The 20429-nt window shown below is 46.2% G+C and overlaps 1 protein-coding gene across 3 annotated transcripts in view; it reads right to left on the minus strand.

Moving 5' to 3' along the window:
• Window positions 1–20429, minus strand: part of LOC138452946 (phosphatidylinositol N-acetylglucosaminyltransferase subunit Q-like) — a 718081-nt gene that overhangs the window by 112443 nt on the left and 585209 nt on the right. For all 3 annotated transcript variants that reach the window (XM_069605315.1, XM_069605313.1, XM_069605314.1), the window contains exon 10: window positions 10437–10498. In XM_069605315.1, the coding sequence (XP_069461416.1) occupies window positions 10437–10498 (62 nt within the window). The remainder of the gene's footprint in view (window positions 1–10436; window positions 10499–20429) is intronic.

Consider the following 20429-nt stretch of genomic DNA (forward strand, 5'->3'; position numbering starts at 1 on the left):
GTACACTTCAAAAGGTGTCCCACGCCAAGGGGCCATCGGTCACATGGCCTCATCAGACCCCGTGTCTCCAGCCAGGCCTCCCCTTGAAGCAGGCCGCCCCCCCTGCAATCCACATAAGTGTGTCTCCATTCCGCAGTCTTCCTGTGCCTTATCTGCACGCCCCAGGCCCATCCATCCCACCCCCCTCTATCAAAGGCGGTTCGCGCCGGTGGATGCGCGCTGGCATGGGGGGCTGTCGGGGGCGCGAAAGGCCAAGGTGCCAAACTACATGTACACTTCAAAAGGTGTCCCACGCCAAGGGGCCATCGGTCACATGGCCTCCTCAGACCCCGTGTCTCCAGCCAGGCCTACCCTTGAAGCAGGCCGCCCCCCTAAAACCACGACATACATACGTCATTCATTCACAAACACACCCCTGTTTCTAATACTTTATAAACCACTTGATATGTCTCATGAGAACATCTTTGTGCTTTGCAAGTCAACTCCTGAACGTGTTACCTGGCAACCACTGAGATCTACGCTAATCTGCTCGTCGTCGTGCTATCCGTGAACGTCTGTGACCGCTTAGAGCAAACCCATCAGTGCGCTACCTGTGGCCACCCACCTATTCTCCTGCAACATACTGCTCTGCTTGCTGAATCCAACTGTTTGTTGGTCAAGGTAAGGCCATGTATCCTAGTCATATTTCGCAGATTTTTAAATTTCTATCTATTTGCGAGTTGAGTACACAATAGTGCTAGGCTCATTGGTTTCATTGCTATTGACTTGAGTTTCCATTGCTATGCTATCAATAGATCTATTTATTTTCATCTGTGTCTATTGTCATCGAATTGCACCCTTCGGGGGTCCAGTCTATAATGTAAGCATGTTTCCTTCTCGTGCAATACAGAACATTCAAGGGATGAGTCACATGTTCAGTTTTTAGTCACATCATTTATACATTTCTGCAACTTATGCAAAAACTAAGCCGCACATAATGAACTGGTATAGTTCCTGCGACCAAAACAAACCTTGCATTGATCATTGTATGATTCATTTACTTTTGTATCAAATCTTTATTCTTGAAGATTGTATAATAATGTCGATATTTACTTTTCAGATTTATCAACAATGCCTGCCTGTTCGATTAGCAGTTGCCCTTCGAAGACCCATGCTAAATCTGAAGGCACTACAATGCATGTATTCCCGAAAACTGTTGATCGAATAAGAGAATGGGTCAGACATTGCGGCTATCCACTGGATGAGCTGGAAAGTAGAGTCCAACAAGTCTTACAGGACAAGAGGGGTGATCGATACCGCATCTGCAGCCGGCACTTTTCCTTGGACATGTACACAACATCTTGGGTAACAAAGAAGAATAAACGGCGAACGACACGGAAATTGCTCGAAAACGCTATTCCCACTCTATTCGTCCACATTCCGCCACCGGTGAGTCAAGTGTCCGGATTTAGCTTTAGGCCTTGCGGTAGTGTGTAGGTATCCGAACGGATTAATTGATATTGTAGGCGTTCTATCCCTTGTAATAATTTCGATATTGATATGAGTGTATAGTTTTTTGAATAATGACATTTACCAATATATTGTTTTTCGATTTCATAACCCACAAACGCAATGTATATATATATATGGGAACAGGGAACTGTGCTGTATTGAGCATTTTACAAGTATTCTGTCGCCTTACATGGCTATTTTTAATATTGGCATTTCATTATCAATCATTAATTTACCTTTACAACTTCTTGACTATCCCTTGAATCTGAAGCAAGAACATTCTACATCCTTGACGTGGTCGCAGTTATCAACCACTTCTAGCGCGTATCAGGTAATCTTACTAGGCTAATCCGCTACAGACCTGTTTTATGCATGTCAAGTAATATTTTTATTTTATCGTGTAATCATTTTACCGAATGTTTGGTTAGTGCTTTCCAATTGATATACACCTTAGTTATCGTCCACTGGTGTTTGTTTTCAGTTATAATTAGTGTTATCCATACTAATGCAAGTACTGTCTTTCAGGGAGATGCTGAAGCGTCCGCCACATCTACAACATTTCTAAATGTTCAACAGCTGGAGGTATGGATACTGACAGCTCCATCGAGCATCATCATCAGAGCTGGAATTCTTGTCGTTTGATTGGTCTACACAATGTTTCATTCGTGGTTAGCCGTTGATATGTACCTGTGCTGTCGACCCCAGGTGTGTGTTATGTTTTCACTATTGTAATCCTAACTAATGCAAGTACTATGTTTCAGGCAGTTGATGGAGCGTCAACCCCTGCACTTGATGCAGAGCCTGACATTCAAGTAATTCCAGGGGAAGTGGAAGCGAGACCATGCGTATACGAATCGGCGCAACAGCTTTCGGAAGTGCGCACTACATTTGCAACATCCATAGATATTCTTCAGCAGCACGAGGTATGGATAATGACAGCTCCATCATGCGTGATCATATAACGTGATTCCATTTGCTATACTTTCTTCCCTATTAACGCAAGTGCTGTGTTTTAGGGAGACGACGAAGCTTCCACTACAATCATAACATCCAATTTAGATGATGCAGATGTAAATAAATCGGAGAAATAAGTCGATGAAATGTGATCATATTTAAATTTTCCTTGATTCTTTTGGACAATGCATCATTTGCAGTTATCTCTTTATATGTACCTGTGCCGTCGACCCCAAGTGTGTGTTGTGTTTCCAATATTGAAAAGCATACTAATGCAAGTACTGTGTTTCAGGGAGATGCGGATGCCTCCCCTCCAATACAACCATTCATGGCAGTCTGTTACACAGTTGCTGGTCGTGCAGAGTATGGGCTATCCCTCTGTCCCCAAGTATCAAACTGACATCCACGACAACACCTGCCAGAATGAAATTTAGGGCCAAAGGTGGTAGTCCGTGGAGTCAGGACGCGGAAACAACCGGAAGAACCCCTGGAGCACTGCAAGTGAAAGTATATGGTTATGAAATGGTACAGTGTGCAGTTATCAAAGTATAAACGTCTGAAACACTGAAATACCTGTAAGTGTTGACCCAGATAGGGGTTCTAGTGGCAAGTGGTCTGTATAGCTGTGTAGAGCGTGAGGATAATTCCTGGCAGGCAACCACCTAAGGTAGGACCGAGGTCCCAATGAAACACGTGATCCGTAGGATATACTGGAGCAGTCCGAGGTCCAAAAAAACAGGAGATCCAAGATTGAGGAGGGCTAAGCAAAAGCAGTCCGTAAAGCAGAGCGTAGGTCGGCAACAGCTGATCAAAGTTCCAAAACCAATGATGGCAAGACACGAAGCAATCCGTTATGGGAAAACCAGTTCGGCAGCCGAATGTATCCAAAGTTCCAACAGCAGACAAGGGCTAGACAAAAAGCAATCCGTAGTACAAGGCCGTGATCAAAGTAAGAGTCCTGAACAAAGCGATAGCAACACGTGATCCAAAAGAACAGCTGTGAAGCAACGCCTTCAGTAACTGGACTCCTTTTATCCGAGTTAAGGAAAACACGTGACAACGGTCACGTGACGAAAGTTACTAAAGCGTTGCCGTATTGCTAGACAACGAGTCACGTGATCCTTGCCGTGCTGTGTCGGACAGTTCTCCGTGGATGGTGTGATCTTTTGTGATGAAGGAGCCTCCAACTCACTTGCCATAAACGTGAAGGGCAATAAACTCCCGTTTTGTCAGGTATGCCATGTCGTGCCCTACAACGTGAAACCTGCTGAGGTAATAAGGTACCTCTATCGGGACGTGTGTTTTTGAGTGCTGCTTGGGATGAGAGTGTGGACGTGGAAAGGCGTGTCTTTTGTGCGGGGGGCGGTGTGACACAGTCCATGCAAAGCCAGAGGTATGGATACTGACAGTTCCATCGAAATAGATCATCACTGGTCGAATACTTGTCGTTTGATTGTTGCACACAATGTTTAAATCGTGTTTGGCTATTGAGATGTACCTGTGTGTTCGTCCTCACGTGTGTTTTATGCTAACAATATTTTGATACATAGTAATGAAAGTACTATGCGGATACAGAAAATATAGTCGTTGCAGCGCAAGAGGAAGGGAGGACATGCGGAAACGAAATCGGAGCTACAGCGTGCAGATGTTGAAGGTCGAGTCAAAAAAGTTGCAAAGAAAAAAAAACAAAAAAAGGTTACTTACAAACAGTTCATAACTTAAAAAAAATGTTTGTGCTGGGGACTATTATATGTTTTTTTCCAGTCAATTCTACTACACTCCATCTTGTGTTTAAACTAAACATCCCTTTTCCAATCTCTCCTCCAGTTACCCGTGGGTGTCAGAACTATACACACACAGACAGTGAAGCAAATGAGAGATGTGGCTTGCCAGACCGTGTACACTATGGAGGAACTATTAATTGAGGCGAGGCGTGTTCAGGCTCGAGATGCTCATGACCAATGGCCAGAACATGAATTAACTGTTTGGAGACTACAGCAAAGTTGCATTGGACCATAGCTACAGTGCGACCGCACCACCACAAGAAGAAGTTATTGAATGTATTGAAGATAGCTCTGAAGTAGTTGCAGATCAATTTACACAATCTACACTGGCCAAAAATTTGCCACCAAAAAACCTGTCGACATTGTTGTGTTCTCCCATCAATGTTGAAGTAATAGATGTCGAAATGACAGAGAATGAACCAGCCGCAGAATCCATAGACGCATCAGAATTTGATATCAGCGATATTACTTTCCAATGTGTTGAAATCTCCACAACGTCATAGGCCGAAACAACGTTGACGCAGGATGACAGTCTAATGAAAGAGAGCAAATACATTGTATTCGACAGTTGTTTGATGGAAATTATAAGTATGCTGAAATGTGTGCATTCCATTAGAGGGAAAGTATGTGGGAAGCCATTGATTAGTGTGACTCGTCAAATAAAAGGCAGTAACGTCAAAATAAATGCCGCCTGTAGATTAAATCATAGGTTCTCATGGTCTGCACAACCGATGCTGGGGAAACTGCCAGCAGGCAATCTACTGTGTGCAGCTGCATCACTTTTTAGTGGCTCCAGTTTTAGGAAGTTAGAGGCTTTCTTTCAGTTTGTGGGACTCCATTTAATTTCTAAAGCGCTGTACTACATATACCAATGTGATTATCTGTTTCCGGCCATTAGTGATGCTTGGAAAATTGAACAATTGTCTCTAGCAAGTACATTCGAAGGCAAACGATTCAGGCTAGCCGGCGATGGACAGTGCGACAGCCCTGGATTTTCTGCCAAGTACTGCACCTACCACTTTCAGGACATGGATAGTAAGAAAACTGAGTTTGGTGGTCGTGCAGGTAACACAATGTACATCGTCCGTGGCCATGGAGAAACTAGGATTTATAAAATCAGTGGAATATCTACAATCAAGGGGAATGCACATCGACCTCATAGCCACGGATAGACACGTTTCAATTGCCAAGACAATGAGAGAGCAGTTCCCACATATTAAACATCAATTTGACGTATGGCATCTTGCTAAATCAATCAATAAGAAAATTTCGGCTGCAGGGAAAAAAAAATGTTTTGAAAGTATTTTGCAGTGGTCACGTTCTATCACCAACCATCTTTGGTGGCGCTCAAAAACTTGTGAGGGGTCAGTGGAAATACTACTTGAAAAATGGCGGTCACTGATGCACCACTGTACCAACGTTCAACGCTGGACAGCAAATGAACATTTCCACCAATGTTAACATGGCCCTTCGTCCCCAGAGGAGGCACGGAAGAAGAAGTGGTTGATTCCATCTTCACCTACACACAAAGCCATTGAGAAGATTGTTTTCGACAAAACACTATCAAGAGATTTGAGAGGACTGACAGAATTCTGTTACACAGGAGATTTGGAGGTGTTCCACAATATGTGCCTAAAGTACAGGCCAAAGCGCTTGCATTTTAGCTTTCGGGGCATGAAACATCGCACTCTACTAGCGGTCTTGGCCCATAACAGCAATGTCGGACGTGAACAATCTAGGACTAGGGGTAAGTAAGGATGCCTCGCTACACTAAGGTGTTTTCAAAACAAAGTAAGCAATGGGTGATCAAACCAGTCTATGATGAAATTCAGTTCGACTTTGTGAAAGGCCTTATTGTTGCTGTGTTAGAGAAGCACAGATATGGAATTTTGGACGTTTCTGTGCAGAGCAGTGATCCATTGCCACCGAACATTTCGACTGTGCCATGCCCACCCGAAGCACAGCTGATTGTGAAGTACAAATCCCGGTTTAAATAATTGCAATACGATTGTCTTTTTGTAAATAAATGTTATTGTACAGTGTACCTGTAAACCTAACCCCTACCTTCACCATCATGGGTGGCGAACAAGCTGGGTGTCATCTTTGAATTCTCGCTATTCACCTCACATATGTGTATGTATATATTTTTCTCATGTCTCATCTCATGTAAATGTAAATGTTGCGCACTGTTAACGGAGGGGAGGCTTGCGTATTGCAAATAATAAAACAAACAAACAAACAATAAATCTCACTTTTAACTCAACTCCTGTGGTACTTTATACTTTCCCTGACCTTCCGCCAAAAATTAAATGTCTCAATTTGGGCTGCAAAGCTCGCAGACAACGGGGACAAAATTGGGGCACTTAGAACGCGCCAGCCAAGCGGGCCGTGGCATTTGGGAGAGAAGCCAGTTCGCATTTGCACATTGAGGTGCATTACATAGACGGATTCTAAACTTCAAGTTCTCACAGATGCCTATACTACGTGATGTTGCAAATAAAGAATGCGAAGGACAGCGCCCAGATGAGGCCCACAAGTCGCACTGGAAGTATAAGGGGCTATTGTTTTTTGCCCTTGAGACAGGGACCATGCCGAAAGAATTACATTTGAAGGGAGTGCGCAATAACGTAAGAGACGATAAGGCAGAAAATTCAGAAACTAGACCGAGTTTCATTTTAGTTCAGTATACGAAAAATCGTTGTCAAGAGCACGGTCCGTTTTACAGACTGCATTACGAAGAGACACAATGGAAATTTCAAATATAATGTAAGTAAATCTTTACACGCTTTTATACCGGAATGAAGATTTAATGAATGGATGCATGAATAAATGAATGAATGAAGAGCTAGGAAAAGCAAGTAAAACGTGTTCGTAGTGGGCACATGGGCATGCAGGTCCACTGGTCTCACCGATCTCGGTCCTTGGCCCAGCCACTTTTCCCTGCACTGCCTACCTGCACTACGGGACTGTCTCTGTATCCTTCAGCCCCTTCTCCCAGCATTTACCTTGCACTTGCCACCAGCTGGCCCTATTATTTAATTTGTATTCAACTAACCATGTATTGGGGTGGTTTAAAGGTGGCAAATCATCTGCCATTATCCATCCAAGCACTTGCAGGTAGGTCACCCCCTCCCTCCACAATTGGCTAGGGAACGGACATTAATCTATCAGACAAGTCAAATTCAGTGTTTGTAGTTATACATTGTGGGTCAGATGTCTGTGAAAAGGCTTCCCACAGTATTTTACTTCTGTTTTCTGCAGAAGGTGGCGAGCCATTATCCATGCATTCACACAGTACCCTATCTAGAATAGAGTTGATGGGCAGGCTGGAATTGACCCAGTCAGGGAGCCCCCTTGGTTACGCGGACTACCTCCTTCACACACAGGGGGCCCTCAAACTTGAGGTATTGTCTTTTGGACTGATTTTTAGGCCTCCTCGAACAATAAACGTTGTTGTTGTTGTAGGGGAGTAACAGATTTCTGTACCACCTGAGAATTTTTCACATGGTCTGACTTATAGGAAGCACCATCCATTTCACAGCAGCAAACAAATTCCAGGTCTGCGATTTCCCTTAAAATCTCCCTACTTTCAGTCAGGAGAATCAAAAATGAGTAATTGAACGGATCTTGGGTTGCTACATGAGTTACGCTGGAGTGAAGCTCATTTCCATCTGTTCCAATTTCTTTGGTCTTGAGGGTGGGACTACAAGTAACTCACTCATACCCCAATACCGGGTCTTTGAAGGTAAAAGAGTGGGGTTGATGATTGCCAAATAGAAATGTATCAGCCTATGGCTGCTTGTTCAAGAACCACGGGTGGAGTGGGGTGGGGGGCAGATTTCGGGCCGCCAAAAGATGATGAAAGCAATTTAGGTGTAGATGCCGTAAGGGATACCTGGAAGCAAACTTGCTCAAGGATGGGGGTAGCATTCGGGTCCACAAGCATATTACGAAGCTTAGCGGTTGGGACCTGCTGCTGCGGGAGAGCTTGCGGCACTTCTTTTATCTTATTTGCTAATGACAGGCGGCAGGGGGTTACTATACCCCTGCTCTCCAAACCCGACATCGTCATTACTGGTTAAAGGAGTCAGCGGCAACCCAAATGTCTTAATTCTCAGATTAGACTCATCCCTCACCACCCGTGAGGATAAAAGGTTTGAGTCCATAGTCGGGGACCCACCTCCCCCTCATTGACAAGGAAGGGTAGAGCAGACTGCTGCAATGGTACATGGCACAAGCCGTGTCCTTAGTTCCTATTGCGACATAATACTTTTTGAGTTCAGCGCACACTGTGCACGAAGCGTTGATTTAGTAAAGCAACAATCCTTTGCAGGCAGCAGTGACTCGCCTCCTCAATCAAGTCCTTGTCCACCCTTTGGCAAAGATCCTTACTAGCTGATGCAGGTAATATGTGGAGGAAGTCCGGCAGCCTCCGACCACCACAGACCACACTCGCTGACACTCTGCGCCGCGCACCTCCTGCGTGCTGTGATTGTTATTTTCCAGTTGGAGTTCCTCCTGCTCCAAGAATAGAGGAAGAAAAAAGACCAACTGAATTTCCAACGAGGTTAGGAGCAACAGACACCACAGACCACACTTGCTAACACTCCGCATGGGTTCTGCAATTGTTATTTTCCAGTCGGAGCTCCTGCTGCTGCAACCATAAAGGATGAAGAAAGACTGCCAAAGGGATTTCCAACGAGGTTAGGAGCAACAGACACCACAGACCACACTCGCTGACACTACGCGCCCAACATTTCACTCTCAAAACTAACATGCACGCAAAAACAAGCATTTACCCAGTGGACCCAGTGGGCACCCAGAGCATGAGATAGCCTACATCTTCACATCAGCACTGCACCCTCCATTTCAATTTCAGAAAGAGCCTCAAAACATACCTATTTCCCCACACATAACACTGCCCTCCCTCCCCTGCAACCACTACTCTATCCTAATCTTCCTATCCTAAAAGCCTTTTGGAATTTCTGTTCCACCTCTTATCGTTTCAACCTTTGAACCATCTAAGGCGGCTCCAAGACACACTGGGGAGGGACAATACTCAACAAAAATTCAAATAAAATACAACAATTTTATTTTTTATTTTTTTCACCATGTGATGCCATGGATTAATGGTACTTTACTGTTTTTCTCTTTTTATTGATACGCTCCCTTTATTATACTATGTTGATTAGCTGAGGCATGAGACTCCCTTTCTGCCCTCTTTGTAATAGTTCGGTTTGCATTTGGAAAATGTTTCAATTACTTTAGGCTTGGGTGGGAGTGGGGGTTTGAGGCTTTTAGGAGTATTTCTTCATTGATGATGTATACCTCTACCAAATGTCAAATCTATCTTTTTCTGTATAATATTAAAAAACTAATAGATATAAATGTTTATCTTTCTTGCTGCTGTTAAGTTGTAAATAAAGTGTACATGTGTAATAAGCCCCTCTGTGCCTTTCCTCAATCTTGATTTTCCCGTCAACATTTCTTGGAAAATCTCCAGTCTCCTGTACTTATCTGGATCTCCGTTAAAAGGAGTTGCCAGTAGAGTTAACAGTAAAAATCTCCTCACCGTGGTCTATTGAGTGCTTGACACCACTCTTGTTAATCCTCCCTGTTTCAACATACTTGATGCTCTTCCTAAAGCATACCCATTTTTTGCTATTTTCATTTGAAGCTTTGTAATGCTGAGTTGATTGTTGCCTGCAGGTTTGAACATATAGCCTAACCAGCCAGTTCAAGATCGCAAACAGCATGTCTCAAATGTGTTGTTGACCCCTTTTCATTGCTAAATCAGGTTTCAAACAATGCCCTGAACCCTCTCGTATTGCACCATCAGCCATGTCATACTACATCCCAGCACAGAGAAGGACGCTCAAATTCATAAAAATCCCACTAGATCTTCGGGTGAATTCATTAGTTACATACTCAACCTAAGAAAAATTCACCCACTTCATATTTGGTGCAATGCTGCCACCCAAAGGACAGCCATGTACAGTCAAACATAGTTGCCATTTACTGCAAATAAAGTTTGTTTGCAGTAAACGTCAAATACAAGTATCAAACATCCCCATACTCGCCAGCAAGGTCGAGTACCATGCAAATGGTACTTGCTCTTCATAAAATCTCCTCACCAATGTGAGTGGTTAGTAGATTTTGTGAGCTCTGCAAGCCCGATATTACAAAGAGGGTCTGGAATGTTCTTACCTGCATCAGAAGTCGTAGAGGTTTCCCGGCTTGCTGCTCCAGAACGTGGAACTTTACTCCTGCTGCAAAGAAAGATTTCAAATAATGAGACTGTTAGCATCCAACTCATTTGGACTGTGCACATTCACGCAGCATATCCCTTTCCCAAACAACACAGCAATAAAGATTACCCCTGCTAGCTGCGCAGGGCGTATTAATTCTATTAAAGACTAAGGAGGCGAGCATTATGCTTCATCTTCATTTATTCTACTCTTCAGCAGTTCAACAAAACACAAATAACAACTGTGAAAAGTGTTAGAACAAAACTTTTCTCTTTTTTTTTTTTCAACTACAACCCCCATGAGTCTCTGTAGTCCATGCTCCATCTACCAGTCACAACCCACTTCCTGTGCTTGGACTCCTCCTCTGCTTTTACTTGCTCTGACAGCTTCTCATGGTATTTAACTTGTCCTTGCCAACGTAGCGAAGGTCCTCTAGAACTGTTAAACTCAACCGCCGGTGCACTTCCGGACTTCTGTCGCTCTCGGCTGCGATACTGCTTTCAGTTATTCTTCTAGTCTTCTCCTATGCGAAGAAATAACAATAGGAGATATTAGGGTGGTGTGTACGAACGTACTTGTTCATATAATGCACTGACATTTATACAAGTACAGAAAACTTGGGTGGGAATTTAATGCTCGCCTCCTTAGTCTTTAATAGAATTAATACTCCCTGCGCAGCTAGCAGGGGTAATCTTTATTCTATGACAAGACTGGAGGCGAGCATTATGCTTGTTCAAAGCTTCCCCATCACTGTATTTGCTAGACTCTCAGCTGGCTTAAAATAAAATTCTTTAAACGTTTGCTCACTTGACCAATCTGCGGCTAGCATTATCTCGCTCAAAGGCACTCCCGCTCTTGCGGCTGATGAGGCCATTGCTCCTCTCACTGAATGAGCTCCATACATGCCCACATTCACACCTGCTGCCGGCATGATCTCCCTAACCCATCTTGCGATGGTGGCTGCCGTAACTGCATGAAAAGGCTTTCTGCGCGCTATTAATAGCTGAGTAGTATTCGCTGCTCTGTTCTCAGCGGTTCTATTCTCATACTCCTTAATACATCGTGCTACGCACCATTTTGAATTGTTCGGGAAATAAGGATAGTGCACTGTGGATGTTCCCGTCTTGGTCCTTCTTACTATAGAGAACGTAACGCCTTCCGGCCCGAAGGACCGTCTATTAATCTCTAGTGCTCTTACATCCGATACTCTTTTGCAAGACACCAAACATAGCAACATAGCTAGCTTTCCTGATAACTGCTTGCGCGACAGGAACCTATCTGCCGGCCAGCTTGATAGTAGGTGTAACACCGTAGCTACCTCCCAGGTTGTCTTATACCTGGGCTCTGGAGGTACTCTGAATCTTGCACCTCTGATGAGCCTCACCACCGCCGGATGTTCCCCTGCTGGGACGTTGTCTATCGGTATGTGACCGGCTGAAATTGCCGATCTGTATACTCCTATCGTACGAAACGCTTTCCCATTCTGCAATAGGCTCGCTAGGAAGTTCAGAATCTCCACTACAGGTGCAGAAACGGGATGAACACTTCTGTTCTTACACCAGCTCGTCCATTTCGCCCAAGCTGCGTCGTAGCTCCTCCTAGTGGATGGAGCCCAGGATTCCGCGATGAGCTGAGCAGCCTGATCCGAAATTCCCGGCAGCGCCCAACGCTTCCTGATATCCTGCACGCGACTAGCGGGAGTGTCCCTCTCACTCTCAGAGGATGACACGACCCAGCTGGGTCCGTGAGGAGTCCCTCTCCTTCGGGGAGAATTCTGGGAATGTCCGTCACTAACTCCATTAAGGTGGGAAACCACACTTGAGACTTCCATAACGGTGCAATCAATACCAGCTCTGCACTCTCCCTCCGGCATTTCGCTAGTACTCTGCTCAGCATCACGAAGGGAGGAAAAGCGTAGTGCGGGCCTCCTGTCCACTCTTGAAGGAACGCGTCTGTTCCTAGAGCTCCTGGATCTAACCTCCAACTGTAATAGCGGCTCTTCTGAGCATTGAGCCGGGATGCGAAAAGGTCTATCTGCAGCGGCCCCCATCTTGCGATCAGCCTCTGAAACACCGCTGGATCCAGTTTCCAATCGCTGGAGTCCGTCAGGTAACGAGAGTTCCAGTCTGCTACTGCGTTCAGTGACCCTGGCAGGTACTCTGCCGTCACCGACGTCCCTGATTGTAGGCAGAAATGCCACAGGTCTTTTGCTAGCTCCGCTAACATCTTGGACCTCGTCCCGCCTAAGTGGTTGATGTATCGCACTGCTGATATGTTGTCCATCTTCAGCAGGACACAAGATCTTACTCTCTCTTTCGTAAAAACCTTGATCGCGAACGATCCTGCCAGAAGCTCCAGACAGTTTATGTGCAGCCGGAGCTCCTCCTCGCTCCACTTGCCTCCGGTCTGCAGCTGTCCGCCTCTGACTCCCCAGCCCTTCCGACTGGCGTCTGATTCTATAAGCAGATCTGGCTTGTCCCCGAATATGGCGCGTCCATTCCAAGCATCCATATTCTTTAACCACCACTCTAGTTCTCTAATGGAATCTTGATCTAGAGGTACTTGTTGATGGTATTTCAGCCCTTGCTGCAGGTGCTTTATCTTCAATCTCTGCAGTGCTCGGTAGTGCAAGGGGCCCGGAAATATGGCCTGAATAGATGCTGCTAGAAGCCCTACTATCCTCGCTAAAGTTCTGAGAGATACTTGTTGTTTCTCTAAACATACTCTGATCTCTCTCTTGATATCTTTCATCTTCCGAGCTGGAAGTTCCAGTGTCGCTTTCCTGGTGTCTAGTACAAACCCCAGGAAGTCCAGCCTCTGTGCTGGTGTGGTATCCGACTTCTCTGTATTCACAAGGAAACCTAGAGAGGTCAGAAGGTCCTGCACCCATCTCGTTTGGTATACTAGCACTTCCCGATCCTCCGCCATAAGTAAGAGGTCGTCCAGATAAACAATTAACCTGACGCCCTTCTCCCTGATTGCTGCTGCTACTGGCTTCATCAGCTTCGTAAATGCCCAGGGTGCGGAAGCAAGCCCGAATGGCATTGTCTTGAATTGCCAGAATTGACTCCGCCAACGAAAAGCTAGGAACGGTCTGAACTCCTCGAGAACAGGAACCGTAAGGTAGGCGTCTTTCAGATCTAACCGTGTAAGCCAGTCTCCTTCTCTTAAGGAGTCTCTGAGTTGATGGACGCCCTCCATCTTGAAATGCCGGTATATAATCCAGCTGTTTAGTTCCTTGAGGTTTATCACCGGTCGAACCTTCTCTTTCCTGTGCACCAGGAACATATTGCTCACAAACTTTGTGGCTGTCTCGCATTTTTCTATCGCCTGCTTGAGAGCTAGCTGCGCTATTTCGTTGTCCAGGCACACTTGCTCTGCTTGTGCTAATTTCTGCCCTTGCGGCTTGTGCTGCTGCACCGGAGCCTCTATAAAATCTATCTGTAGGCCTTTGACGGTTTGCAAAACCCAGGAATCGCTTGAAAGCTTGCGCCAATTTTCTAAAAATGTGCGGGTCCTCCCCCCCAACTGGCGCGTAGTAACTCGCTCTCACCTGGTGTGAATCCCTGGCCTCGTCCTGAACCTCTGGACCGGCGGCCTCTCTGGAATCCCCCTCTGGATGGGAAGAAGGAGTCTTGACTTTTATTCTCCCAGTATTGCGCTCTGGGGTTCTGGGGTCTTCTTCCTCCCTGACTGCGACCAGCTGCACGACCCCTGGAGCGGCTGGTCCCTCCAAAAACCCTACTAGGGAAGATTTTTCGGATCGATGCTTGAGCCTTCTCTAGGGAAGCGAAAGTGCCGACAAACCGGCCCATCTCCTTTCCAAAGGTCTCACCAAACAGTAGGCCTTGGGCTCCTTCCCCCGCTTCATATGATGATAAATCGCTAAGCTTCGAGTCTATTTTGAGTAACAGGCCTTTACGTCTTTCCGACGCGATGGCACAGTTTGCATTTCCGAGCAGGCAGACAGCTCTCTGGGCCCATCCTGCGAGGGCTTCTGGGTCCACTTCTTCCCCTGTGTCCTTTGCTCTTTCCGCGAGGTCCATAATTTTGGCGAGAGGGCCTGCTAGATCCAAGACCTTCTCCTGGCAGCTCTTCCAGGATCTATTGATGCCCTTGCGGGGGTCTTTGCTCGTTTTTGACTCAAAAGTCAGCATTTTCGGGTCAAGCTCAGGGGCCTCCGCCACCTTCCCTGGCAGTTGGGGGCGTGGGCACTCCGCTCGTAGGCGCTGCCGCACTTCTTTGTCTAGTGGTTTGCGTAGCCTTGCCGCCATATACTGCGTTACTCGGGGGGATGGTTGCCAATCAGTGGATCTAGGATTGTGGATGGTGTCTGGGTCGAACATATCATCCTGTGCTTCAAGGAGGTGCTTTTCCTTCCTTGCTCTCTTGCCCCCGCTGGGCTTAGCCCAGTCCTCCTCCTCGGCCTCCTCTTCCCCGAATGAGGCCTGATCCTCAGTTAGCTCCTCTTCCGAGCCAGGGTCCTCTCCGATGTTGTCATCCCCTGGAGCGGGGGTTGTGAGGTTCGGCACTGCCTGCCTTTGTAGATAAGCTTCTTTAAGCTTCGCGAAAGCGTCAGGCACCTCTGAGGCCATATCTGTCGCCTCTTCCAATGAGCCCCGGGGGTCGTCAGAGGATTTCCTCTTGAGGGCCAGCTTACTCCCCTTATGTCCCTCCTTCAAGGGTTCTGTGGGCGTGCGCTTATCGACTTTGGTGCTGGTATTCGGCTGAGAAAGCATAGCTTCCAATGTCTCCAGCCTCTCCTGCAGGGGTCTCACCCCCTCCGCCACTGCATCCGTAAGAGAGCTACCCAGCACTTGCTTAAAGGTGGCAGCGAGGTCATGGGATTGCTCCTCCTCGCTCCATTCAAATTCAGACATTTTTTGTGCTGTGTGCCTAAAGTTACCTTGATCAGGTGTCTCAAGCACGCCCACTGCTCTCTTATGATGTTATTATTCTTTTTTTTATATCCAGTGGCTGCACCCTCGTCTGTATATCGCCTTCCGGCTCCTGTGAGGGACCTCACACTCACTGCGTCATATATACTGCTCCTCGGCAGTGTCAGGGTCTACAGACCCGTGTCCTCCTTGAGTTCGCGGGCTGCTGAACTGCAGGGACAGTGCTCTATCTAAGCACGACGCACGCGACCGAAAGATCGCTGAAATCTTCTTAACGTCTGTTTTCCGACTCACACGGTTTCCTGCTCGGCTCCTACGACTGCTTGTTAGCTGTGTGTAGAGGCGTCACCGGCACTCTCTGTGGCGGTAATACGCGATTCTTCGCGTTTAGCTCCGCCCACCCGTGGGTGGGGGTCATGTTGTGGGAGCGTAAAGCTCCGTGCTTTGCGCGCTAGCTCCGCCCACCCGAGGGTGGGGGCTGCGCGCTTGTTGTGAGCTCGGCTCGCTGCGGGCCTCGCGGGCGCCGGCTCCTCCCCACTAAGGGTTTTGCCACTGGTCGCGAGCGCAGTTGCTGACTGAACAAACCCCAAAGGTGTCGGGCATACGACACGGGGCCGACGGCCTAGCGGCCGAAATTATGCCTAAAACTCTTTCCAAGAAAAACTTTCTCTGAGTTCCCGCGGCTATCCCCTGCGGCTTGAGAATACTAAAACATCTAAATTTGATGCGTGGACGCGCGCCTGTGATAAATACCAATAGGACCACATTACAGAGATTTAAATAATCTTTCTCACGACCACACTAAAGTGCATTCACTCTCAGCTCACTATTTCACTCTTTAGACTAAAAATTCTCCCTCTCACTCAGTCTCTTTGCGCGGACATACGGAGAGGAAAGAAATAGTACTTATCTGCTTGAAGAGCAGTAAAAGAAGAGGAGTGGGTTGTGACTGGTAGATGGAGCATGGACTACAGAGACTCATGGGGGTTGTAGTTGAAAAAAGAAAAAAAAAAAAGAGAAAAGTTTGTTCTAACACTTTTCACAGTTATTTGTGTTTTGTTGAACTGCTGAAGAGTAGAATAAATGAAGATGAAGCATAATGCTCGCCTCCAGTCTTGTCATAGAATTCAATGGGTTCCCTGCTTATATAAGGTGTAGGTGTGTGTGTGTGTGTGTGTGTGTGTGTGTGTCTGTGTGTGCATGTGGTGTGTGTGCGTGCTGTAAGGAACTCATGCTAGCAACAGTAAAGACAGACATAAGTGATCACAGTTCAAGGGTGTTCATTAAACTGTAAATGCAGGGTGGAAAAACACCTAATCTAAACCTAAATCTACGATGGGAGCATGTGTCGACCATCAACTGAAAAATAAGGCAGTTCTTGTGGCGTTGTGTCAAAATAAAAGGGCCTATACTAACAAAAATCTATTGCCAATTCCTTACAACTAATTACAAAAAAAAGTGTGGGATAAAGGTTCAATAAAGAAAGAAGTGTTCACAAATAAATCCCTTCCCCACGTTTTTAGCACGGGTTTTTAGCTTTCTCAGCACAAGCTGACGGTTCCGTTCCAGCTATCAGGTTCTTCGATGGATACGTATCTTGCCTTCGAGGGCCTGATGTATTCAACAACAAACAAACAAACAAAAAGTTCCTTTGCAAATGAACTATGGGTGAGTACTTTTCACCCTTGGATCTCCCTCGACCGGGCTCAGACCCACTTGACAAGGGAAACCATTCACTTCCCTGGTCTTCGAATGCTTCTTACTTTCACAAGTCTTAACGTCTTTTTAAACAGTTCTTCAGGCTTCGTCCCCGATTGCCGGCTTCCCTCTCACCAACTTTTACAGACGGTTCACGGTGGACACCTCTTGGTCGGTCGCTTAACACACTATTCTGGTTGTCGGCTTCCCTCTGCTGAGTTCACTCTCGCCATCTTCTACAGACAGTTCAATATGGGACTTTAGACTTTGCCCCGTTTCATTAGCAACCTTCCGCCGCGTTCACTTTTGCCAACCTTTAACAAACAGCTCACTATGGGACTTCAGGCTTCGGCCCTTCTTGTTAGCATCCCTCCGCCGGGTTCACTCTTGGTAAATTTTAACAAACAGTTCATGTACTCATTTTCAACATGCCGGATTCATTTCCCTTTCTTTCATAATCATCTGTTCTTTCACAATCATCTGTCGGTCAAAGACTTTCGACGGTCCAGAGGATTTTACAAGATACCTGTATGACCACTTTGACCTCTCTCCGCCTCTTCCCAAGGCCTTCTGGTTACGGTAGTCTCTTATCATTGTGTAATCACCCAGAGTTTCCTGCATGAGCACCCACGTGGTGCCGGTCGCCACTGTTACAGGTTGTCCCCCCTCTTTTCTCAATAGTTCCTTTCAAAGTTCAAATCACCTCTTGCTACTTTTCATTCAACACAGTTCGGTTTCTTATCGACTCTCCCCTCAGCTCACCGGCTGTGATGAACCGCTTGGATTTCTTCTCCATCGAGTCAAGGTTGGTACCACTGAGACAAGCATCTCTCCCTGGCTAGGTTATCAGCGATGGAGGGTCTTGTGTAGCGTAGACATCTGCTGCAACACACACTGGCCTTTGTTCGCGGTCCTGTGTTTCCATTTGCAGAGGTTTCATGGACCTGGATCGGAAAGGGCAAGGTCACTTCTCTCCTAGCACCCTCTCAGTATTTGCCGTCTTTTGTCACCTCTTGAACTGCTGTGCTAAGTTAGCCCTCACGTTGTGCGGTCTGCCTTGCTCGTCCTGTGCTTTCGTGCTCCACCCTTTATCCCTGTGAGGAAAGGAAATGGCTGTGTGTGATTCTGATCAATTGCCTGACTCTGCCTGGCCCTTGGTTTGGGACATGCAGGTAAACATGTTTGGACTTAGTCCTTTGTCTTCCGTGTGGTGTAAGAGTGTTCATGTCGGAAAAGGGAGGGGTTAGAGTATCTGAGTATCCTCCATGGTAAAATGGGAAAAGAGTATTATAAGACTGGGGTTGGTTGGTTAACTCGGAAGGATGAGCTGGATAGGGTTTGTGAAACATACAGGACTGACCGGGATTATTATCATGAAAGGAGCAGGGGGAATGGTAGTGTTTTGTCAATGCCGTTTGAGAGTTCAGAAAATAACAATTAGAGGGACGGGATTGGTAGGGTTTTGTCAAGGTAGGTTGGGTGTCCGGAAAGAATAATCAGAGACGTGGAGAAGGATAGTTGGGAGTATTCGGGGAGGTAACAAAAAACAAGGATTCTGGGAGTTGGGGTTTTTGAGTGTAACAGGGTGGTTGGATTTTATTAAGGGAGCTTCTTTGGTTGGAAGGGAGATGGATGCAGAATAACGCACCAAATCTTCAGGGACTTCGTCACTGGTAGAATACTGCGTCTCTCCTGGAGTATTCCTCCAAGCATAACCCTGGGCTCCCCTACCCAGGTGACCCTCCCTCACTTGTCCGCCCCAGGGTTGGGATCTGAGAGCTCCAGCCCTTCCCTGGCTCCCTGAATAAGGGATTCTTGAGGTCTACCTGGAAGAATACCCTCAGGTTTCTTACAGTATGCACACGCATGTGCATGCATTTGTTTGCCCTTTAACTTTTAACCAGGCTGGCATTCTCAGATTTTTTAAGTAGTTGGATTAAAAATTCATAATGTCGCTCATACTACAATCCCATACTCATATTACCCATAATGATTTAGAAGCCGAGCCAGTGAAATTAGAATGCTGTTTTTCTGCAGGCCATCTATCTTTTGCTTCCCCAGGTTGAATGCTCACAAGCCACTATAACAAACATCTACAGCCTAGAGACTGCACTACAGACTCCATGTCCCCTCAAGTATGTACACTAATGTCATTTTGCTTTTATTCAAAATATCTATTTTATTTTTTAATAGCATACCATATTATATTTTGAGAAATGATTGGATCATATAGACAGGGGCCATTCAACTCTTTCCCTAGAGAAATGAAACCATGCCAGCTTCTCTGTATAACCACTGACTATGTAAATAACTTCCATTTACATTCACTGGCATGAAAAAGGATCTCATGGAATGGAAAGGAATACTCCGGATCACTATTATTACAATGTTCATACCCTTGGTCAATGACACACTTTCATTAGCAATGACACACTTTTCATTAGTATCCCTGTCCTGTGCCCGTCTCCCCCAGACAAGCTGCCCAGCCGTAAGGAGTATGACCGCTTATTGCATTGCCGGAGCAGTTCTCCCAGCACAAAGCCTCCAGGAACACACGCAGACCATGCTGCTATTGTAGGTAAAAAGCTGCGCAAACTTCCCGATTCATCTGCCGCATCTGTGAAATTGGATGCCGCCCCTCCTGTATTATTAAATACAACAGAGATTTGATTTGCTCCTTACTACTTCAACCTGCCAGCATATTTGTGCTCACATTCATGATGCCGCCATTACCTTCCATGTGGTAAAAACCACGCCAAGATGGCCACTCTACCGAAGTGAGTTGCCTGCAGATCGTAATAAACACCCCTGTGACATCGCCGCAGACCGCTGCATCCAGATTAGATGAGCAGCGCCATATGTTTACCCTGCCGGAGCCGTTAGGCGTGAACCGTTCCACTACTAAGGACGACAAATAAGGACGTATCCCTGTCCTGTGCCTGTCCAGTGTCTTCCAGGGGCCAGGGCAAGAACCTCTTCCCGCTCGCTGCGCACCTGCACTGATCCGTTTGCTAGTACCCTTTGAGCACCTTGCCAATCCTGTAAGTACTGCACTTGAGCGCTCTCGGAACATTTGCCATCCCGTGAACTGCTTATTTGTACTTTTGGACCTGGATTCCTATCACTCTGACCCTGCTATATTTGCACGGCCTTAATTGCTATGCTTTCCCCTTCATGTAATCTCATGATAGGGTGCCTAAATAACCTCGCCTCCTCATTGGAACCCATGCATGAATGTTCCTATTTGCATAACATCCACTGTGTGTTCTTTGCACAAGCCGAGTGTCATTGTAGATAACTTATTTCTATCCGTTCTACTTTGTCTTAGCCATCTCATTACAGTTGATTAGAACGTC

This window comes from Ambystoma mexicanum, chromosome 4p, assembly GCF_040938575.1.
Source record: "Ambystoma mexicanum isolate Mex_15411 chromosome 4p, UKY_AmexF1_1, whole genome shotgun sequence".
Classification (NCBI taxonomy): Eukaryota; Metazoa; Chordata; class Amphibia; order Caudata; family Ambystomatidae; genus Ambystoma; species Ambystoma mexicanum.